We start from the raw sequence: 17,833 nt of genomic DNA on the forward strand, positions 1-17,833 counted from the left end.
TTGATATTAACTTTAGCTTTCAAGTGAGTTTCTGTTAGCAAAGTTCAGTTAGTAAAAGGGATTCTAGTCAGATACTGTTTTAGTTAATAAGGAGAGGCCACAAAACTGTCTGTTAGCTCTCGCCTTGAAAAGGCACATGCCATAGATCTAGAAAATTAGGGAGTGTGAGTTAGGCTTGGGGAGTTAAAACCAAAGTCCAGCTAATTGGATGAGGAAATACTTTGTAACATGTGGTTTCTCATGTACCTAAGAAAGGTATAAAAAGAGGGGTATTGGAATAGGTACTTCAGAATTTGACAAAGCTTTGCCAGCCAATCAGGTCAAGCTCGAAACTTGAGATGCAGTAAGTGTGACCCTGAGTATATGTGTAATTATTATTAGTAATGGTTATCATTGTATATTTGTAATTGTTGGTAATAGTTATCAGTGAATGCTTAATTCCTATGAAAGCCAATAAATGCCTTTGAACCCTATTATTTTGTGGAATAACATAAATTTAAAAGTAAGAACATCCATTCACTAACAGTAACATAATTAGTAATACTCAGGCATGATAAATTTGTGACACAGGAAGTAAGTGCGACAACAGAAAGTGCATGCTGGAGACAGAACTTTTAATATATTATAGATATAGTTAGATTTGGGTGGATATCCCTCTCTCCATATCTTTCATTATCAATAATGTATGTAATATTTTTACTTCAACACGTGGTTAGGCTGTCCTGGAATTTCAGTACGTATCAGAAACCATACTCCAGGTCCTGAACAATGTGAGCAATGCCACTGAAGGTCTATTGGCATTGCATAATGCTACATTGTGCAATACACTGTATAATATCCTTGTCATTATAAAGCAACACATCCTTCAAATTACTAAGAACAACACTCTGGGAGATTTCTTAATTTGTATCATTTATGAATTATATTAGTGAATTAAATTGGTAACCAAACAAAGGGGGACAAATTTGGTTGCTTTGTGCCTCCCGTTAGCACCCTAAGAGGCCGCTAATGGGGCGCAAAGCAACTAGCACCCGGGTGCGGCGATGTTTGCGCCGTTCACAAAATTGACCAGACATTTTGCGGCAGCGCTAAACACTACCGCCACGATCTCCTGCGCCTGCAGATCGTGACGTCAGTTGAGCGTGCAATGCCCCGGACCGGATATTGAGTGGCGCCCCCTGCCTTACCGTCTGCCGCTAGCAACGACAGGTTGAGGGGAGCGTTTTGCACTGGGGGAGTGCTATTTAAAGGCGACCGCGTCCTGCTTTTTTTTGTCTCCGTCATTTTTGCACCACACATTCTGAGAGAGAGAGACTGACTTCTGGAGAGATTCAACGCTGTGTGAAGGAGTTTTGGGTACAGAGCAGCACTTTGCAGGTTCATTTTGATTTGACCTTCCTTGCATCGATTTAGAAGAGATTATGGGGGCTGCACTCTGAGCTCTTTCTCAGGGCCTCTCCATTGTTCTTTCCAGCAGATTTGATGTACTGGTCTCTCCAGGCCAGGATTCAAGGCTGCAATGAGCAGGGTGTGGATGGAGAGCAAGATCGGCCCTCACATTTAGGAACTGGTCGGCGCCACTGTGTCTGTGTTCCATTGCTGACTGACATCACATGAGCTTCGCCAGCGCTCTGAAGTAGCGCCTCGCTCCTCGGCGTTAGCGCCTTAAGAGAGGTGTATAGCGCCTGATTTAGCACTCCAATCACCTCCAGGGGTGATAGAAGCCAAGTTTGCAGTCGGAGGCGATAATTAGCGCCAGGTGCTAAACTTTGCACCCGGCCGATAATTGCGCCCCAAACAGGGCGATACCGAATTTCTCCTCCAAAGAGTCTTGCTAAACGTTTTACTAACATTTACTATAAGTTATAAAATAGAACAGAACATTTAGCAGCAGTTCAACACTATTACAAATGGTTAGAAGAGATCTATTTTCTGATTATAAACACTAGATTGAAAAATATATTGGCAAATTTGACTAGATAAATATAAATGCAAAAAACTGTACCTCTGCATCAATCCATTTGACACCATCTTTGGTATGCATTATGTGGCCATAGAAGTAAACAGGCAGTACGTACTCTGGACGAGCCTTTTCCCAAGGGTTGCCATGTCGCAGCCAGTCATCAGCTTCCTCCACCTATAATCATGCAGAACAAAGCTCACATTTATTAATTTGTCCATATGTAAATAATTAATCACACTCTTTACAGATGTAGAGATTCACGTATCTCTGGTAAACAGGATTGAGTGCAAACCAATATGGTGGGTATACTGGCCTAGAAATTGAGTTGCCTTAGCGCCGCTTTTGCGGCGCTAGAGGGCCTAGCGCTGCAATTGGCGCCGGCGCCGAAATTGCCTGGGGCCCTTCCGCCGCGCTAGACCGGTAGCGCTGCGCCGGCACCGATGACGTCATCGGTGTGCGCAGTGTCCCGGTTGCCATGGCGACGGGCCCCAGCGCCGAAATTCAGTTGCGGCCGCCTCGCCCGTGGCAGCCGCAACTAAGACTCTGGCAACAGAGTCTTACCTGACTTTGCGCCGGCGCATTAAAGGCCCCGCGGCGGCCGGCCGCTTTCCCGCCGGCCGCCTGGCCGCAGCTCCCTCCCTGGACTTCCCCCCCCCCCCCCCCCCGGAACAGAAGCAAGCCCGGCACTTGTCCGAGGTGCCGGGCTCATTTTTAGAACGATTTTCGCGGGCCGCGGCCGGGTGCAGGCAGCTCCTCCTTAAGGGAAGGAGGCCTGCACTTCCCGAACCTGCCGCACCGCAGCGGGCGCCGCAGCGCCGGAATAGCGCCGATATTCAGCACGTAGCGCCAGTTTTCAGGCGCAAACACCTCTCAGCAGCGCCGGCAGCCGTTTGGGCGCAGAACTATTGAATTTTGGGCCCGACCAGCGCGACTTAGCTCCGGCACTAACTTCCGGCGCTAAAGCCCTGGCTGCGCCAAAACTCAATTTCTAGGCCATTGTGTTTAATCGGAGTTTAGGACGGACTATAACACACTAGTAATACAGCAAAAACATACAACCATGACAGGTAGCTGGTACCGGGCCTGATCAGACAGACGGCTGGCGTGCGCGAACAACTCTTCTTATTCATTCTCCTTCTTGTCTCACGTGTTTCTCTTTTTCTCTGAACTACCCAAGAGTGTTAGACTAGGGTCTGCACGTGTCCACTCTCTGAAGAGTGTTGGACCACCAACTCGCTCTTGGGAGCCCTCTGCTCCCGTGTCTGATCTAAGGGCTTTTGGGTCTTGCTTAAATTCTCTTTTTAGGGGTGGGCCGGAGGTAGAATAATGGACAAGATTATTTAACCTATAGAGGTTCCCCTAAAACAAGGTGCCCAATGGCATGGCAAGTTCTTTGTCTAAACTTACAGGCGAAGACCATCCCTCAAGGGTCTTCACAACCATTACACACGCTTTCTTGTTTATGCGCTTTGAAGGCCATCCATCTGGATCCCTCTTATCTCGTCCGGCCATTTCCTTCCAAAGCTATAGTCTCTTATCTCATCCTGTCTTGTCCTCCCTGATCTGGAGTCAGTAGCCCATACACACCAAGCTTGGCCTTCAGACGTCTTCAGTCAGAGGCTTCATTGTTCGTAACTGCTTATTATCAGTTGTTTATGTTCAAAGCTGTCCATGCAGGCAGCCAGCCATACAACCTTACTATTTCAATTCATTATCTGACTGTTGTACCATGAAATGAATCATTAAATTCTATTCTACTCTTACACACTGGTTACCTTACTCATCTTAGCAAGCAATTCTATTAAATGAACTCCAAATTCTACTGTAGCATTATAATATGGTTATTAGTAATAATGCAAGAAACATAGGTTGGGTCTTCATTGGCCACATTAAAGACTAAGTCAAAATCCAAAACTTACAAACAACAGACAGCTAAAGCCTTGAGGCAAGATCATGCTATGGGCCCCTATGTAGGATGTTATGCATGCTCTAATCTAACTAATTAAAAAGACTGTCTCAAATTCTAATGCAAGTTTTCCAGGAAAATAAAACTTACACAGTTTCAGTAAAACACAACTTATACGTTAACCCCTTACTTGTCTTGAGCAGAAACATACAATCATTTAAACACAGTATTATTTGCGTTACAGTTTCATTTGCATAACCATATATATTTTTAGGCACCCCTAGTTTCTAACACAGAAGCTTGCTTACAAGTTTAGAGGCATAATGCAGACATTGTGAGCTTAGTTTTTAAAGGGAGTGTTTTAAAACATACTACCACTAACAATTCAATTTTGTCAGGGCAGCATGGTATATTTTTGGGGTTTTTACTCCAGATGTTTTTTGTGGGTTCAGCATCTCAGACTACTTCCATAAGTGATCCCACACTCCCTATGAAGTGGAGTGTATCTTTACCTGCCTGATATCTATATAAATGCAAGTCAAGGTTTAAAGTATAGTTCACCGATTTTAACAACTTATTATCCAGTGTCAGTCACACAATACCAGTATAAGACAGCAAGCCTCCTTTTGCACCTGAAACTATCCTATTTTTGAAGGAAATTTCTTTCCCACCTTGACTGTTTACAACATATGTTGTAGATTTATATGACCAGGAAAAGACCAGGAAAGTTGTATTCTTTGTCATCGTTCCCCTTCATTGATTTAGATTTATCGTTGTGAAGGTTTGGAAGGTTGCTGATAAAGTTTCCCAACCAAAGCACCTGAACAGGTTACCAGCAATCAAGAATATGCTAGAGAAGGTACATGACAAAACTGCATAATGTCTTCTTCTTAAATAAAATTAGAAGAACTTGCATTTACATAACACCTTTCACAACATCCCAAAGCACATCACAGCCAATGAAGCACTTTGAAGTGTAGTCACTGTTGTAATGTAGGAAATGCGGCAGCTAATTTACCCACAGCAAGGTCCCACAAACAGCAATGAGATAAATGTTGGCCAGGACACCAGGAAAGCTACACCCGCTCTTCTTCAAATAATGTCATGGGATCTTTTATGTCCACCTGAAAGGATAGATTGGGCCTCGATTTATTGTCTCATCCGAAAGAAAGCACCTCTAACAGTGCAGTAATCTCTCAGTGCTGCACTAAACTGTCAGTCTACATTATCTCAAGTCTTAGGTATGGGGCTTCAAACCACAATCTACTGACCCAGAGAAAAGAGTGCTACCATTAAGCCATGGTTAACAACTTGGGGGAGAAATTCGGTATTGCCCCGTTTGGGGCGCAATTATCGGCCAGGCGCAAAGTTTAGCACCTGGCGCTAATTATCGCCTCCGACTGCAAACTTGGCCCCTATCGCCCTGGAGGTGATTTGAGCACTAAATCAGGTGCTACACACCTGTCTTAAGGCGCTAACGCCGAGGAGCGAGGCGCTACCTCAGAGCGCTGGCGAAGCTCATGTGATGTCAGTTAGCAATGGAACACAGACAGACTGGCGCCGGCCAGTTCTTAAAGGGGAGGGTCGATCTTGCTGTCCAGCCAAACCCTGCTCATTGCAGCCTTGAATCTCGGCCTGGAGAGACCTGTACATCAATTCTGCTGGAACCACCAATGGAGAGGCCCAGAGAAAGAGCTCAGTGCTTCAGCGACCGGGCCTTGGTGACTCTGGTTGGCGCTGTGGAGCGGCGACGGGCAGTGATCTACCCACAGAGTGGCAGGACGCCATTGCCATGTGAATACAGAAGAAGCTGGAGGGAGGTGGCTCAGTACATCTCCTCCAGGAGCATGGTGCTGAGGACCCACACCCAATGTCGGAAGAAGTTCAACGACCTCACTCGGGTGGTCAGGGTGAGTGGCTGCTTTTCAATACCTCTACATCCCTCCATCTCAACCTCACTCTGTGCCCAGAGGGTTTAAAAATCCCAAATGCCCAACACTCATCCAAGACCTATGGCCATCTCATAAAACACACACGCCAATTCCACACCTTGCATACATTAAGGGCTATTCAACCATGGGAGGCACATCAGGCAAGCACATGGCTGCATACATTAAGGGCGATTCAACTATGGGAGGCACATGGCTGCACATTCACTCAGGCGCCGTCCTTTTTCTTGCAGGCCAAACTATCTCATAACAGGCGCCAGCAGCAACGCACAGGAGGAGAACCGGCTGAGCTGCACCCTCTCAGCAATTTGGAGGCACACGTGCACAAGATCGTTGCCAGCCAGGTGATAGGTGCCGTGGCCGCTGGAGAGGTTGACCCCCTTGGGGACAGCAATGGTATGTTCATCAGCTTTCTCTCCTCTCTCATTCCACTTGCCCCTCACAACACCAGCCTTTTACACTTTCAATCCAACTTACGAAATGTCTTCAGTCCTTGCTCCCTTACTGCCCCCCTGTCCTGATGCTAAAGCAATAGAGTTGCAGTGGCAGACATTTAAGGGGATATTTCTGTGGTAAACCACTGTTATACCTGTCTGTATGTGTATGTGTATTCCACTAGGTACAGGTCTGGACATGCCTCGGCTGACTCCTCCCACTATTCCAGGTATATAAGTGACAACCTCCCAGTCCCTTAGTATTCTGGACGGGTCGACCACTCGAGACTAGACCTTCATTCTTTAGTTAATAAAAGCCTGGTTGTTACTCGCTTAACCTCAGTCTTTTGAGTAATTGATGGCGCATCAATTTTATTAACTAAATTTTTTATAATGGAGAAGATCCTCACACCAGCACGCCTGGACCTGGACAGTCGGGAAGCGGACGCTTCCACCAAGTTTGCTCACTGGCTCATGTGCTTCGAGGCATTCCTGACTGCCTCCACTGCGGTCGTAACGGATGCGAACAAACTGTCTGTCCTGATCTCCAAGGTGAACCACCGAGTGTACTCAGTCATCCGGGACGCGACCTCGTACACAGCCGCCCTCCAGCTCCTCAAGACCCAGTACACGCGCCCTGTGAACGAAGTTTACGCCAGGCACCTCCTGGGGAGTCGCAAGCAACAACCTGGGGAATCGACTGAGGAATACCTCCAAGCACTGTCCGTGCTTGGCCGGGCCTGTGGGTGTAAGGCGGTAACGTCCACTAAGTACACGGAGGAACTGATCCGGGATGCCTTCGTAGTGGGCCACAGGTCCAACTACACCCAACAGCGACTGCTGGAGCAGAGTGACCTCACCCTCGACAAAGCCTCCGAAATCGCACTAACGCTGGACGCAGCCTACCGGGGCATGGATGCCTACTCCTCTGCACCGTGGACGCCGCGGGGAACGACAACCTGGGACACGGTAGGACAGCCCCATAGCACCGTGCCACCCCAGCCACAGCCCAACAACGGCCCAACCACCGCAGCAGTGTCCCAAAGCCAGACAGCAGTATCCCAAGGCCAGAAATGCTACTTCTGTGGCCAGGCCAAACACCCCAGAGCGCGCTGCCCGGCGAAGAATGCGACCTGCTCGGGCTGCGGGAAAAAGGGACACTACGCTAGCGTCTGCAAGGCCAAAGCCACCCCGAACGCCAGCAGCGCCGCGTGTGGGTCGTGTGAGCCGCCATCTTGGGCCCCCAACAGCGCCACGTGTGGGCCGTGCGGGCTGCCATCTTGGGCCTCCCCAGCCATGTGCGAACCACCGCAGCAGCAGCCATCTTGGACGACTCCAGCCACATGGGAATCATGGACGCCGCCATCTTGGACACCAGCCGGGACGCAGCAGGCCGCCAACCCCCCCCCCCCATCTGATACCCGCAGCGACACACCGACCCCTACGCTGGCCTCTGTTATGCTGGACCAAACGAGACCGCACCAACTAGCTCGGTCCAAAATGGACGTTAAGGTAAACGGCCATGCAATAAACTGCCTTTTTGACTCCGGGAGCACAGAGAGCTTCATCCACCCCGACACGGTGCGGCGTTGCTCTCTCCCAGTCCTGCCTGCGCACCAGCGGATTTCTATGGCCGCCGAGTCCCAGTCAGCGGACATTGGCGGCTACTGCGTGGTGACACTAGTAGTAGACGGGACTGTGTTCAATAATTTTAAACTCCTGGTCCTGCCCCAACTTTGCGCTGCCGTTCTACTGGGGTTGGATTTCCAGTGCCACCTCAAAAGCGTTACAATGGCGTACGGTGGCCCCCTCCCCCCACTCTCAGTCCGCAGCCAGCAGCCTCCAAATTGCCCGCCGCGCACCAGATGCAACCTCTCCACACTCAGAGTCCCACCCCCCCCACTGTTTGCTAACCTCACCCCCGACTGTAAGCCCATCGCCACAAAGAGCAGGCGATACAGTGCCGGGGACAGGGTTTTCATCAAAACCGAAGTGGAGCGGCTCCTGAAGGAGGGGATTATTGAGGGCAGCTCCAGCCCCTGGCGAGCCCAGGTTGTGGTCGTTAAGACCGGCGAGAAACAACGCCTGGTCATCGACTACAGCCAAACAATAAACTGCTACACCCTGCTGGACGCCTACCCACTCCCCCGCATAGCTGACATGGTCAACCAGATCGCGCAGTACCGCGTCTTTTCGACCATTGACCTGAAATCAGCGTACCACCAGCTCCCCATCCGCCCCGAAGACCGCCAGTATACTGCTTTTGAGGCAAACGGCCGCCTCTATCACTTCCTTAGGGTTCCCTTTGGCGTTACCAACGGGGTCTCCGTCTTCCAAAGGGAGATGGACCGGATGGTCGATCAAAACGCGCTGCAGGCCACTTTCCCTTACCAAGACAATGTGACCATCTGCGGCCATGACTTGCAGGACCATGACGCAAACCTCGAGAAATTCCTCCGCACCGCCCAACTCCTGAACCTGACATATAACAAGGAGAAGTGCATATTCCGCACAGACCGCCTCGCCATCCTTGGCTGTGTTGTGGAACACAGGGTCATCGGTCCCGACCCGGACCGGATGCGTCCCCTTATGGAACTCCCACTGCCCCACTGCCTAAAAGCTCTGAAGAGGTGCCTAGGGTTTTTTTCCTACTACGCCCAGTGGGTCCCCGTCCGCTGATCAAATCCACCTCTTTTCCCCTGATGGCAGAGGCCCGCTCAGCCTTCCACCGTATCAAGGAGGACATTGCCAAAGCCACCATGCACGCAGTGGAAGAATCCATCCCCTTCCAGGTGGAAAGTGATGCGTCCGACTTCGCTCTGGCCGCCATCCTTAATCAGGCGGGGAGACCTGTGGCATTCTTCTCACGAACCCTCCAGGGCCCGGAGACCAGACACTCCGCGGTCGAGAAGGAGGCCCAGGCTATTGTGGAGGCTGTGCGTCATTGGAGGCACTACCTGGCCGGAAAACGATTTACCCTGCTCACTGACCAGCGTTCAGTTGCTTTTATGTTCAACAACAAGCAGAGGGGCAAAATCAAAAATGACAAGATCTTGAGGTGAAGAATCGAACTTTCCACCTACAATTACGAGATCTTGTACCGGCCTGGGAAGCTCAATGAACCCCCAGATGCCCTATCACGTGGCACCTGCGCCAGCGCGCAGATCGATAGGCTGCGGGTCCTCCACAATGACCTCTGCCACCCGGGGGTCACCAGGTTCTTCCACTTCATCAAGGCCCGCAACCTGCCTTACTCCATTGAGGAGGTCAGGACCATGACCAAGAACTGCCAAGTCTGCGCTGAGTGCAAACCGCACTTTTATAGACCAGACAGAGCCCACCTGATAAAAGCCACTCGCCCTTTCGAACGCCTGAGCGTCGATTTTAAAGGGCCTCTCCCCTCCTCCGACCGCAATGTGTACTTCCTCAACATCATTGACGAGTACTCCCGTTTCCCGTTCACTATCCCCTGCCCGGACATGACCAGTGCCACAGTCATTAAATGTCTGAACAGCCTCTTCACCCTGTTCAGTTTCCCCAGCTATATCCATAGCGACCGGGGCTCATCGTTTATGAGCGACGAACTCCGCCAGTACCTGCTCGCTAGGGGTATAGCCACAAGCAGGACCACCAGTTACAACCCCCGGGGGAACGGACAGGTGGAAAGAGAGAATGCAACAGTTTGGAAGGCCGCCCTACTAGCCTTAAAGTCTAGGGGCCTTCCGACCTCCCGCTGGCAGGAGGTGCTCCCCGATGCGCTCCACTCGATTCGGTCACTGCTCTGCACTGCCACCAATGCCACCCCTCACGAGAAAATGTTTGTCTTCCCAAGGAAGTCCACATCGGGGACAGCGCTACCGCCATGGCTGACGTCCCCAGGGCCGGTACTACTGAGAAGACACGTGAGGACCAATAAAACGGACCCCCTGGTCGAGAGGGTCGACCTCCTCCACGCCAACCCCCAGTACGCTTACATTGCGTACCCAGACGGGCGGGAGGACACAGTCTCCATACGAGACCTCGCACCCTCGGGGACCGCTGTAACCCACTACCCATTACCACCCCCCCCACGACCCGATATCCAACCCCAGCAGCCGGCTCGCCTTGGACCGTCACCCACGAGGACTACACTCCAGTGCCCCAGCCTACACAGGACGCGACGCCGGAAGCTCCACCACCCCTGCCGTCGCCACATCGATCACAGCGGCAGACAAGACCTCCGGAGAGACTCCAATACACGAACTTTTAAATACACTTCACCCCGCCGGACTCATTTTTAAACAAGGGGTGAATGTGGTAAACCACTGTTATACCTGTCTTGTCTGTATGTGTATGTGTATTCCACTAGGTACAGGTCTGGACATGCCTCGGCTGACTCCTCCCACTATTCCAGGTATATAAGTGACTACCTCCCAGTCCCTTAGTATTCTGGACGGGTCGGCCACTCGAGACTAGACCTTCATTCTTTAGTTAATAAAAGCCTGGTTGTTACTCGCTTAACCTCAGTCTTTTGAGTAATTGATGGCGCATCAATTTCAAAATACACAGAATATATACATTCCAACAAGCAAGAAAAATCCAAGATCCCGGTTGAGGCCGTCCTCATGACTGCGACAACGGATGAACGGACACCGCGCAACAATCGCCAGGCAGGAGTGTTCCCTCCTAGTCGGGGAACACTTCAGCAGTCAAGGACATTCAGCCTCCGATCTTCGGGTAAGCATTCTCCAAGGCGGCCTTCGAGACACACGACAACGCAAAATCGTAGAGCAGAAACTGATAGCCAAGTTCCGCACTCATGAGGACGGCCTCAACCGGGATCTTGGGTTCATGTCACGCTACATGTAACCCCACGTGATGTAGAGTCATCCAGACTCGAGTCGTCGTTGGCTTGTTCTCTCTACACAGATGCGGCCGGACCTGCTGTGATTTCCAGCAAAAAAAATGTTTTTTTGTCTGTTTTTTGTTTTTCATACAGACCCCAGCATCTGTAACATTTGGCCCCTTGTGACCCCACCTCATTGTTCTTTGATGTAATGTTTTCCTGACTAACCTGTTTGGACACCATTCACACTTTTGATTGCTGTGATTATCTCTCTGCCGAGGTGTGATAAATGGCAGCTAGAAAGATTACCTGTAATCATCTGGCATTATTCCCTGACTATATAAGCTGTGTCTTTATGCATCTCTCCACTTCACCTGACAAAGGAGCAGTGCTCCGAAAGCTTGTGATTTCAAATAAAACTGTTGGACTATAACCTGGTGTAGTGTGACTTCTTACATTTGTCCACCCCAGTCCAACACCGGCATCTCCACACCATAAAAATAAGGGGTCACCCATTTAAGACAGAGATGAGGAGAAATCTTTTCTCACAGAGGGTCGTGAGTCTTTGGAACTCTCTTCCTCAGAGTGGTGGAAGCAGAGCCTTTGAATATTTTTAAGGCAGAGGTAGATAGATTCTTGATATGCAAGGGGGTGAAAAGTTATCAGGGGTAGGCAGGAATGTGGAGTAATCGGATCAGCCATGATCTTATTGAATGGCGGAGCAGGCTCGAAGGGCCGAGTGGCCTACTCCTGCTCCTAATTCATATGTTCTTACCTCCCTGCTTTCAGATAGTGAATCATCAGCTGACCAGCCTGTCCCTCAACCAACCAGTGGCAGCAACGCCCCAGGCGAGGAGGAAGAGGAAGCCGGAGCCTCACCACCTGCGTCTCCCGAGGGAGCCCATGCCCACACTGGGATCACACCTTCTCTGGAGGGGAGCAGGGGGAAGGGTCTGATGAGGACGAAGCTCCGGGACACAGTGGGCTGCAGCAGCGCGATGGGGGTAGGGAAGCTCGGAGGCCATCTCCCCAGAGGGCGACTAGGCAAGTGAGTCCTGCTGCACTGGACTCAGAGGAGGAGCGCATCATCACAGAAATGAATAGCCAGGCCTTGAGCATGCACACTGAGCTCATGGGTGCGATGGCAAGGGTGCCCAAAAGCATTGATGAACTGGCTAGGAGTGTGGAGCACTCTACTGCAGCACAGGCCGACGTAACGCAATGGCTTAGTGCTGCAATTCAGTCACTGGCTGCTGCCATCCAGTCCCAGACTGCTCTCATGCAGTCTCAGATTGATGTCACGCAAGCACTGACTGCTGCCATCCTCGCTGGGTCGGCCACATTGCCCCGGGGCTCTCAGAGTGCCACAGCAGGCCAGCAATCTGTGCCCGAGCAGATTGCTCCGGATGCTGAGGTACTGCCCCGTGGGAGTGCCAATGTGTCGGTCGAGCAGGAAGGTGCTGTCCTCTCTCAGGATGACAGCGTTCCTGCTCCTACCACTGGCACTTCCCCATTGCACTTCCCACCACCTGCAACACAGCCAGCCCAGACTGCTGCTGCCCATGCAGAGTTGGTGCAGTCTGCAGCTGGGGCCTTTAGGCCCAGGGCTGGTCGAAGGCGTCCTTCAAGGGCATCTGTAGTCTCTGCATCTGACATTCAGCAGCCTTCCACCAGCCTTGCTGCAGCCACTGGAGCCCCATTACGAAGGAGCAGTAGGAAGGGGGGGAAGTGCGCAGGGGATGGAGATCACCTTCGAAGGGCAAACAGTAGGAGGTCTAAATAAATGGTGGGAATGTTTGTAGTAAAGGTCAAGGTTTGTGTGATTACATTTGTTTACTGTTTTGCTGTTTATCTCCATCTTGTGAGAACCAGTTCTGTTAATTCATCATTTGTTGTGTTTGTTTCGAATTGTTTGTCCTGAATAAATGACAGACACAGAGTTTGTTAAAGAAAAAAGTTGTATTCAAAATTTACATTTTTGGCCTTTGGAATCATTCCAGCTTTGGCCAGCAATAGGGGGTGCAGATTGCTTTCCATGATGTTGTTCTCCATGCCAGAAGCCATCTTCTGAGTAGGGGCCTAGAAGCGGCTTGTTATCAGCCGTTGATTTACGGCCCTTGCAGTGGCAACATTGTGTACCTCCCTCCCACATTGGTGCTGCTGCTGATCATCCTCCTCCTCAGGTGGTGCACCAATCCCCAGTGGCATTGGCTGGGTTCTCAGGATTGCCAGGTTGTGAAGCATGCAGCACACAACTATGAACAGGGAGACTCGCTCAGGAGAGTACTGCAGGGCTCCTCCTGAGTGGTCCAGACAGTGGAACCGTTGCTTGAGCACGCCGATCGTCTGAACAATTATGTTCCTGGTGGCGATATGGCTCTCATTATACCGCAGCTCGGCAGGGGTGTTGGGGTTACGGAGTGGTGTCATCAGCCAAGTGCAGAATGGATAACCCTTGTCCCCGAGGAGCCATCCACTTGGGTGATGCAGTGCCTGGAAAAGGTCTGGCACACCAGTCTGGTGCAGGATGAAAGCATTGTGGCTGCTGCCAGGATAGCAGGCATTGACGGTGAGTATGAGCTGTCTGTCATCACAGAGCAACTGCGCATTTAAGGAGTGGTAGCCCTTGCGGTTTTGGAATACCTCTGCATTTTCATGCGGTGCCCGCAATGCCACATGCATGCAGTCAATGGTGCCCTGCACTATGGGGAAGCCCGCTATCCTAGCAAAGCCACATGCGCATTCATGCTGTTTGGCCCGGGTCATGGGGAAAGAGATGTACTGGCGTCTCCTTTTATACAGGGCATTTGTCGCCTCCCAGATACAACAATGGACAGTGAACTGGGAGATATTGGCGACGTCCCCAGTAGATGCTTGAAGGGAGCCGCTGGCATAAAAATTCAGTGCCACTGTCACCTTCACTGCCACCGACAGAGACGTCCTGGTCCTCAGTTGAGGCTGCAGCAGGTGGCAGAGCTCAGTGGCCACCTCTTTGCTGAAGCGCAGCCTACGCAAACACTGCTCCTCAGACAAATGAACGTAGGAGAATTGCTCCTGGAATACCCTGGGAGGGTAAGGTCTCCTGTGCAGAGGCCTGTTGGCCCTCCTCCCTCTGGCCATGTTTGCCACTCTCTCTCTGTGTCTCTGATGCCACCGATTCTGCAGGTGCAGGACGACGCCCCGAATCAGTGCAGCCCCCAAAGTCTCTTCTAAATCGATGCAAGGAAGGTCAAATCAAAATGAACCTGCAAAGTGCTACTCAGTACCCAAAACTCCTTCACACAGCGTTGAATCACTCCAGAAGTCAGTCTCTCTCTCTCTCTCTCAGAATGCGTGGTGCAAAAATGTCGCCGACAAAAAAAGGCAGGAAGCGGCCGCCTTTAAATAGCGCTCACCCAGCCCCTTCCCGACTGCAAAACCTGTCGTTGCTAGCGGCAGGCGGAAAGGCAGGGGGCGCCACTCAATATCCGGTCCGAGGCGCTACCGGGGTGCTGCATGCTCGACTAACGTCACGATCTGCGGGCGCAGGAGATCGTGGCGGTAGTGTTTAGAGCCGCCACAAAATGTCTGGTCAATTTTGCGAGCGGCACAAACATCGCCACGCTCGGTGGCTAGTTGCTTTGCGCCCTGTTAGGAACGGAAGGTACTAATCAACCAAATTTTCCGCCCCTTTTTTCTCTTATTTGGAAGAAGGAGAGCATGCCAGGGGATCTCAGAGACGCCGTAATCGTGACCATCTTCAAGAAAGGTGACAAGTCAGATTGCTGTAATTACAGAGGAGTCTCCCGGCTGTCTGCCACAGGGAAAGTCATCGCAAGGATCCTCAATTGTCTTCTCCCAGTGGCTGAAGAGCTCCTCCCAGAGTTGCAATGCAGATTCCACCCACTAAGGGGCACCATGGACATGATCTTCACCACGCGTCAACTACAAGAGAAATGCAGGGAACAGCACCAACCGCTGTACATGGCCTTCTTTGACCTCATAAAGGCCTTTGACACCGTCAATCGTGAGGGATTATGGAGTGTCCTCCTCAAATTCGGCTGCCCTTAAAAGTTTGTCACCATCTTCCGCCTGCTTCACGATGACATGCAAGCTGTGATCCTGACCAACGGATCCACCACAGACCCAATTCACGTACGGACCGGGGTCAAGCAAGACTGTCATCGCACCAACGCTCTTCTCTACCTTCCTGGCTGCAGTGCTCCATCTCACCCTCAGTAAGCTCCCCGCTGGGGTGGAGCTAATCTACAGAACAAACGGGAAACTGTTCAACCTCCGTTGCCTCCAGTTCAGATCCAAGGTCGTCCCATCCTCTGTCATTGAATTACAGTATGCAGGCTATGCAGTCTGCGCACACTCTGAGGCCAAACTCCAAACCATCATCAATACCTTCACCGAAGCGTACGAGAGCATGGGCCTTACACTAAACATTCGTAAGACAAAGGCCCTCTACCAACCTGCCCCCGCCACATAGTGCTGCCCCCCGATTATCAAAATCCATGACGAGACCTTGTACAACGTGGACCACTTTCCATACCTCGGGAGCCTACTGTCAACAAGGGCAGACGTCGATGACGAAGTCCAACACCGCCTTCAGTGTGCCAGTGCAGCCTTCGGTCACCTGAGGTAGAGTGTTTGAAGACCAGGACCTCAAACCCAGCACCAAGCTCATGGTCTACAGTGCCCTCCTGTATGCTTCAGAGAGATGGACCATGTATAGCAGGCACCTCAAAGCACTGGAGAGGTACCACCAACGCTGCCTCCGCAAGATCCTGCAAATCCATTGGCAGGATAGGTGCACCAACGTCAGTGTTCTCGCTCAGGCCAACATCCTCAGCATCGAAGCTTTGACCACGCTCGATCAGCTCCGATGGACGGGCCACATTGTCTGCATGCCCGATACGAGACTCCCAAAACAAGCGCTCAACTCGGAGCTCCGACACTGCAAGAGAGCCCCAGGTGGGCAAAGAAAATGCTTCAAGGACACCCTCAAAGCCTTCTTGAAAAAGTGCAACATCCCCACCGACACCTGGGAATCCCTGGCCCAAGATTGCACAAAGTGGAGGAGAAGCATCCGGGAAGGCGGCGAATACCTCGAGTCTCTTCGCCGGGAGCAAGCGGAAGCCAAGCGGAAGGAGCGCACGTCAACCCAAGCACCCCACTCACCCACCGCTTCAACCACCGTCTGCCCCACCTGTGACAGAGACTGTAGGTCCCGCATTGGACTCATCAGTCACCTGAGAACTCATTTTTAGTGTGGAAGCAAGTCATCCTCGGTTCTGAGGGACTGCCTGACTAAGAAGAAACTGTCAGCCTACATTATCTCCTCGAGTCTTAGGTATGGGGCTTGAACCCACAATCTATTGGCCCAGAGAAAAGAGTGCTACCATTAAGCTATGGTTAACATCTTAATATAAATTAATATAAAAGATTCAGCAACTATCGCGAACTGTTTGCCTTGGAAATCTGAATAACCTCAGGCAGAGGATTGAAGTAACTGTCAGCCAGCAGCAATTCATACCAAATGATTCTGAAGCTTGTGCAAGGAACAAAAATGTGTTAGGTATACCAGAGATGATAGAAAATGGTAAACATGAACTGACTGTATCATAAGGGGCAAAACTGTTCCAAGGGCCATGACTAGACATACAATATATTGCTGGGTCATATGTATTTTTTTTATATACTTGCTTCAGTTCTGGGTCCACCAACAGTAGAGATTGAGGAAGAACACAGTGAGTTGACACCATACCCTGGAGAAGCCCCCGTCTATTATTAAGTACTCCTGTTATCTTGACAGCTGAAAAATAGATTCAGCTTGTGCTAAGAGTCCATTGAAATTTGAGAATAATTTCACGTTTCTCTTTATAGAATTTCCTCTATCTATCTTTAACAAAGATCTGGATATTATGTAAAGAAAATATTAAAAGAGAAAGGCTGGTGACTTGCTATAGCCAGCAAAATGGAATACTTCTGATAGGGAGGAAATAGTGATTTTGGAATTCCTTAAAAGCGTCAGATTCCACACGATGGCAAATTATATTTTGTGTGTACAGTTTCTATCCCCCAGGATAGCTACACTGTGCTTCCTGTTAAAGAAGATGTGGAGCTGCATTTTCCCTCCCATGGTGGAGCACACACTTACTTAAGGATATTTGCAAGTGAAAGGCTTAATAATGTTCATTACAAAATGTTTAATTGCACTTTATAATCCAAGAAGTAGTTCTGCAATAGCACCTCAGACTTGACTACTCTATTGCTTTATTGCTATTTAACGCCTTAAATGGTGAGTGTGTCTCAAAAGTTTCGGCTGCACTGAGGACAACTGTCATAGCTTTAGGATGGTGGTACCCTTTGGAATCGCTCTCTACTTGCCCTATCTGGAGGAAAAATAGGAAGCTCTTTTGGATGCAAAGGGCAGTAAGACAGCACCAGAGAAGGAGAGCACCAACTCAGAGGTATCCTGATGGGCATTCCTGGACCTTAATGAAGCTCTGATTTAGATTAGGAAAGAATTGTGCCCCTACTGGGACAGGACCTAAAACCATGGTTCAGTGACTCCACCACACACTCTGTGCCAGTGAAGATCACTATAGGATTCAATTTCTACATCATTTAACGGATTCAGGGGTAAAATAGTGAGGTAATCCTTTATGAGCATCAGATGGTACCATCCTTACGTGATGTAATTTTAATGAGGTCATTAGATTGAGTGATGTGAATTGAGGTAATTGCCACAAGATCAGGAACATTTTT

At 50.3% G+C, this 17,833-nt stretch overlaps 1 protein-coding gene across 1 annotated transcript in view; it reads right to left on the reverse strand.

Moving 5' to 3' along the window:
- The window catches only part of pygl (phosphorylase, glycogen, liver), a 228,092-nt gene that overhangs the window by 171,558 nt on the left and 38,701 nt on the right, over positions 1-17,833 (reverse strand). The window contains exon 5 of the mRNA XM_086003162.1: positions 2,006-2,137. Coding sequence (XP_085859288.1) covers positions 2,006-2,137 — 132 coding nt within the window. The remainder of the gene's footprint in view (positions 1-2,005; positions 2,138-17,833) is intronic.

Source organism: Somniosus microcephalus, chromosome 12 (genome assembly GCF_052327205.1).
Source record: "Somniosus microcephalus isolate GS21.2 chromosome 12, FLI_Smic_1.0, whole genome shotgun sequence".
In the NCBI taxonomy this organism is placed as follows: Eukaryota; Metazoa; Chordata; class Chondrichthyes; order Squaliformes; family Somniosidae; genus Somniosus; species Somniosus microcephalus.